The 6,620-nt window shown below is 41.6% G+C and overlaps 1 protein-coding gene across 1 annotated transcript in view; it reads left to right on the plus strand.

Annotated features, from left to right (window-relative positions):
• LOC142665807 (keratin, type I cytoskeletal 19-like) overlaps positions 1-6,394 on the plus strand; it is a 30,183-nt gene extending 23,789 nt beyond the window's left edge. The window contains exons 5-8 of the mRNA XM_075845583.1: positions 2,071-2,196; positions 3,529-3,749; positions 5,311-5,333; positions 6,279-6,394. Coding sequence (XP_075701698.1) covers positions 2,071-2,196; positions 3,529-3,749; positions 5,311-5,333; positions 6,279-6,370 — 462 coding nt within the window. The 3' untranslated portion in view covers positions 6,371-6,394. The remainder of the gene's footprint in view (positions 1-2,070; positions 2,197-3,528; positions 3,750-5,310; positions 5,334-6,278) is intronic.
• Positions 6,395-6,620: the final 226 nt, after the last annotated feature.

Raw genomic sequence — 6,620 nt, forward strand, 5'->3', positions numbered from 1 at the left:
GCTCCATAGCAGTCTCTATAGTACATACACCCTCATGTTTTTTAGTACAGTTTCCTGGTATAATAATTTTAATTCCTTTTAGTACAGAGAGTCAAGAAACTTAAGCTGGGATCACCACACATTGCATTATATGGATGTTTGTGGGTTTATTTTCTCACCAAACCCATGCAAGAAGTCCGTGGATGAATGCTGTACATTAGATTGGGACTGCATTGCCATGAGAGTATACTAATCCATGTCCAAGAGAAAGGGTCCTTTAGCCTAATCCTGGCCATGCACATGTTTGCAACCATTTTGCATTGTTGCAATACATGTAAGATAAAAAAAACATGAATCAACTTTACAAATAGTTTGAATTAAAACAACCCACCGTTTTATGTATGCAGCACCCATGGTTATATACTACAAACTCTGTGTCTAGTCTGATAATGCTATCATGTGTTGAATACCTTTTCTCCCACTTCTACTTGCTAAACCACAGGGGCATAACTAGGAAAGACTAAGCCCCATAGAAATTTTTTGACTGGGCCCCTCCTCCCCATCCCTGGGTGCCACACACAGCCCCCCTTGTAAATAGTTCCCCCGTGTAGATTGTGGGATATGGCCCCCTGTCGATTCTACCATACAGCCCCCATGTAGATTGTACCATACAGTTCCCCCTGTAGATAGTGCTATACAGCCCCCCTGTAGATAGTGCCATACAGCCCCCCATAGATTATGCCATACAGCCCCCCATAGATTGTGACATACAGCCCCCCGAAAAATCTGCCATACAGCCCCCCGTAAATTCTGCCATACAGCCCCTGTAAATTCTGCCATACCGCCCCCCCCCCCCGTAAATTCTGCCATACAGCCCCCTGTAGATAGTGCCATACAACCCTCCTGTAGATACTGCCATACAGCCCCCCTGTAGTGCCATACAACCACCTTTGGAAACAGTGCTATACAGCCCCCCTTGTAGATAGTACCACACAGCACCCCCTGTAGACAGTGCCCCTCTCCCCATTGTAGACTGTGCCATACAGTCCCCCCTTGTAGATAGTGGCCCCACCTCCCGCTTGTAGATAGTGCCACCCATCTCCCCCTTGTAGATAGTGCCCCCACCTCCCCTTGTAGACAGTGCCCCCACCTCCCCCTTGTAGATAATGCCATACTGCCCCCCCCCCCCCACCACCACCTTGTAGATAGTGCCATACAGGCCACCAAAAAAATAGAACAAAAAAATTGTACCCATCTAGGCCCCGTTCCAGCGAAGAACAGAGCTGCTCCACAGCGCCGACGGGAACCTTGCATAGGCCAGCGTGATCCAGTGACGTCATCGCACCGGCCTCTGCAGGGATCCTGTCCCTGCGCCTAATAGGCTGCAGCCTGAATGGCCTGTAGCCTAGTAAATGGCAGAGCAGGGTGGGCGGCACTGTCCCCCTCATGCTGCGGGACCCCTTACAAGCCACTATGGCTGCTACAGCGGTAGTTACACCAATGCTAACCCACAAACAGTAGAAGAGGTGTGAGATAGAAGAGCTGTTACAACAACTACTACCTCTACAACGAATAGTAATACTGTAGTTTCTAATATGATTATTATTATCAGTACTCGTAGCAGTAGTAGCGGTAAAACTACATAAATATACAGTGCTGTAAAATCAGACTGGTCTTTTAGACACCAGAGAACTGGCCTTACTGTACAAATTTCCTTGCTACAGGCATCATACAATGGCAAAAAAAATATAAGAAACTGGAAAAAATGTTTTAACGAATCTCATACAAATTATGGAAAGAACATGGAAACTCCATGCTAGCGCAACCATGAATAAACCCTGCGTATGAAATGTATTCAATAAATCCTCAAAATATGGTGTAATGTCATAATATTTGATTAGAACAGCCATAGTCTCAAGACTCATCCGTTATTTCATTGACCAAAGGGCAAATGGAAAGCCATGTCATAGCTTAGCAAGGTAGGAAAATCTTTAGACAATGGCATGATTTTAAAAAGGGCACAAAAATACACAAAAAGTTGAGAGATCCATAGTCCTTGTGGTTGTCATAATATTTACTGTTCTTTTCCAGTCATCAACAGTCCAACAGGAAGTAACAATAAACACTGAAGCGCTACAAAGTAGCAAAAACCAGATCAAGGATCTAAAGAGAACTCTGCGGGATCTGGAAATCGAGTTTCAAGCAGAGATCAGTAGGGTGAGTGTCGTTCCTTGGTCTAGATTTTTTGTCATTCTTCACTGAGGTGTTATATAAGTGTCTACTTGGGTATTATATATTTTATAGAGTATATATACAGTATAATGGTGAAGCCAACAACCAACCAATAGAAATGACAAATAGCAGCAACTAACTTTCTAATATCTGGAGTTATGATTGAAGTTTCCCAGCCTAACGTAAGACATATTGGATAATAATAGGAACACAAAACCATATTTTGGACACCCAATATGACCCTCCAGCCAACACAATATATCTCTTACATCTTATATATCAAAAGGTTTTTGGGAAGGGATATTCGCTCCTCAAATGTGTTCACCATCTAATACATTTCCAATGGAATGGTAATCTTCTATTCTAATGGATTGCCCTTACAGAGTCAACCCTCCACCTTCTTGGACCAGTGGTAGCAGCTGCCATCACCGTTAAAGGGTTTCTAGTATAAAGGGAAAATGGATGTCATAGAGGAGTCTGAAAGAGCAGCTCTTGCAGACTCGAGACGTCCATATATTACACGGATGCCCATTAATCTTAATGGCCACCATGTAACACAGTACATGAACATCTGGCTAGCTGTGGTCCCAAGAAATATGGTTAGACAGCACTCCTGTGGCCAATGATGAGATGATGTGGGGCCCGTATCCTTATGGACTTGGTCAGTCTCGTCCACAGGTATATCCAATGTACAAATAAAGAATGGACCATCACTCACTCAGTCAAATGAAATAGTGGATTTATTCCAGACATGCGACATTTCAGCTGACACACGGCCTTTCTCGAACATTTGCACTTTATTTCTACATTGGCTAGCTCAGCAAAATTAACTTTTTGCCAAGGGTTGGCGGGAGCCGAACCTGCAATGATCAGCTGATCTTTGTGGTGGCTCCAATCGGAAAGGGGTTGACGTTGATGAGACAACCGTTTTAATGGGAGACATGGTAGACTCAATTTGCCATGTTCGAGGTTAAAGTCAAATGTTAAGGATTTGTTCATCTCTAACGCAGATTCATGTACCAAGTCATTAAAAAAAAAAAATGGAGGTGTGAAAATATGGTGGACACTGTGCCATATTTACTAAAAATATTACTCCAGATGTAGACAGTTCAAAGTCAGGGGCACCATAGTTAAAATGAAAGAGTCCTACAAGGAACTCTACTGATACATGACCTCAATAGAGTTGGACCATCAGGTGAGAACTCCTACGTAGGAAAATCGTGTTCATCACCCGCCACCGTCTACCTTGAAACACCCGTATATTTTATATTTGAAATTTTTTCACAATGCCTGACGATGAACTATTTTATCTTTTAGAAAAATGGACTGGATAAAACATTAGCCGATACTCAGAATAACTCGGCAGAACATCTTGAGAAGATCCAAACGCTCATCTGCCAGCTGGAGGCTGAGCTGGGCAAAGTCAGATACGATCTGGAACGGCAGAGCAATGAGTATAAAATTCTTCTGGATATAAAGAGTCGTCTAGAGAATGAAATTAACACATATCGAAGGCTGATTGACGGAAATAACAGCAGGTATTGTAGGACTCTACGAGATGGAACATCAATGGTGGCTTTGGTTTTTGTTTGATGCACTACGGTTATAGAATAGACAATCTTTCATTTTGGGGTGGCAATAAATGCCCGAATCTAGTCACCAATAAATTAGCAAAGGGTAGAATCAGCTTTCCCAAATAGCAATGGGATTGTTTGATGAGTTGATGACCAATTGGAAACGAAAAACTCTGCGCAGAAAGTGGTGGTACATTCTATGATGTAGTGTCGCAACTCCAGTATGGAGGGATCTGGTTTATCACTTGCCATAAAATGCCATAGTTTCTCCATGCCATCACAGTTGGCAAAAATGATTTCACACAATGAATACTTTTCAGATTTCGTTTCTCGACCTGCCCTAAGACTTTTCAGAAAGTATAGCCTTTCCAGGGATGTGAGACCATAGAAGTCACCCATACACCTACAGATGTAGCCATCTTTATCTTGACTTGATAACTTACTGCAGCGTGATATCACTCAAGAAAAGTCATTGAAAAGTCATGGAAAAAGTCAAGTTAAGGTTTCTTGACCCTATATTTAATGCGTTAAATGTCAAGATAAAGATGGCTACTCTGTACGACACATACCTAATGTATACTGACAAATGCTATATTTTATTGTGAAAAATGTTTTTCCAGTCATAGATTGATGAATAATTCATCATATGATGGTTATAAGGGTTTTGCGCACTGTGACCCCTGTATTATCATGATCGGTGGGATTACCAAAGTCCAGACCCCTACTGATCAGAAAGATCAAAGTGACATGCCATAACTTTATGAGATAGGAAAACCGCTTTAAGGGTATGTGCACACGATGAGAGGCTTTTACGGCTGAAATGACAGACTGTTTTCAGGTGAAAACAGCTGCCTCGTTTCAGCCGTAAATGCTCCTCCTCGTATTATGCGAGGCGTCTTTGACGCCCGTATATCTTTAGCTGCTCTTCATTGACTTCAATGAAGAACGGCTCAAATTACGTTGCAAAGAAGTGCCCTGCACTTCTTTGACGAGGCAGTCAATTTACGCGTCGTCGTTTGACAGCTGTCAAACGACGACGCGTAAATTACAGGTCGTCTGCACAGTACGTCGGCAAACCCATTCAAATGAATGGGCAGATGTTTGCCGACGTATTGTAGCCCTATTTTCAGGCGTAAATCGAGGCATAATACGCCTCATTTACGCCTGAAAATAGGTCGTGTGAACACAGCCCAAAGGAGTTATATGAGAAAATAAAGTATGTTTTCTGCCATCCAGAATCAATGCCACTTTTGTCCATGGACTGTGTCTAGTGCGGGTGAACTGCAATACCAGACACAGACCACGGACAAGAGTGGCGCCGATTTCAGAGGAAGAAGACATATTTTTTATTCTCATACAACTCCTTTAAATGACTTTAATAACAACCATATTTATATTGTTCTCCAGTCAATTAGGTTCTGGCCGAATATTCCAAATACAATGCATGAAAAAAGTTACTACAATGACTAACATTCGTCCTTTCTGTATTTACTTACCTTTATCTCTTTCTTTCTCTTTTTTTTAGTGAAATATCTACTCAATCCACAGGTAATACTTACATTTTATTCTTTCTTTAATTTTTGTCGTGAGTCAATAATGGATTTTTCAAAAAAAGTCGATCTGTGGCGGTCCAATAGAAAAGAATGCAGAGTATGACCCGGACAGACCATCACAAGCTTCACGATGAAGTACAGATATAGCCATCTTTATCTTGTCTTTTAACGCATTAAATACACAGTGGCAAGAAGCTTTAACTTGACTTTTTTATTGGCTTATCAATGGCTTTTGTTGTGGGATATCACGCTGCAGCAAGTTATCAGAGTCAAGATAAATTTGGCTACATCTGTACCCTGTGATGTCATTACTTCTAGTGAATTGACATTTTGACTGGCCTATTATGCCTTTATTACATATGGATATGGTGGTTTCTCTCACTCGTAGGGTTTTATAACTACCATTATAATGAAGAGGGTCATCACTGCTTTCGAAACAACACTAGGAAGCCTTCCTCCTTAACAAAGGGGAGATCACAGTCGCTAGACCTCAATAGATGTGACTCTAATGGTATTGAAGTGGTTTACGAGAGTTCAAAAGAACATCAGATTTTTTCAAGAAACAGCACCCCACTTTTCCATGGGTCGTGTCTGGTATTGCAGCTCAACTTTATTCTTGTGCATCGACCTCTTTTAAGTCCACAATGCTTAGTTTAGAGTAGCAATTTCGAGTATTTTAGAGTGGTAATCTTCAGAGGTATAACGGGAAGCTTCTCTGTCCCAATGCAAAATGGGTTACAGGGTCCCTTTACTTTTGCTCATCATTATCTGCACTGGCTTTCACATATAGGACACCTTTTTGTGCCCCCCTCAGACTCTAGGGCCCGGAGTCCAATGCACCAATTATAGTAAAAGCCCCGGCTATCACAAAAAATACCAACTTATTGAATGCCTATTATTGCCTAACTACCATAATAATTCAATGTTTCTGCTACTTCAGATACAAACCGAAAAGTCAAGACCATCGTTCAAGACATGGTTAATGGAAGAGTGGTGAACTCCAGAATTTCCGAGATACCACAGAAACTGTGATAGGCATGAACACTCAAGTCTTGGGATGCAATATGTTTTACATCACAAGTGGGCGACGGGATACCCTGTTTACATGTGCCAATATTTATCATTAATGTACAGTGGGACAACTCGAATACATACTTGTCCAGAAAGATATTTATTGATGAGAACACCGGGAACAATGTATAGTATGGGCTTGTCTCCTGAATGATGCCAGTTCTACTCATTTTATTATGTTCATATGATCTACAGTAGGTTCCTTTTTAAG

The sequence above is a fragment of the Rhinoderma darwinii genome, chromosome 13 (genome assembly GCF_050947455.1).
Source record: "Rhinoderma darwinii isolate aRhiDar2 chromosome 13, aRhiDar2.hap1, whole genome shotgun sequence".
In the NCBI taxonomy this organism is placed as follows: domain Eukaryota; kingdom Metazoa; phylum Chordata; class Amphibia; order Anura; family Rhinodermatidae; genus Rhinoderma; species Rhinoderma darwinii.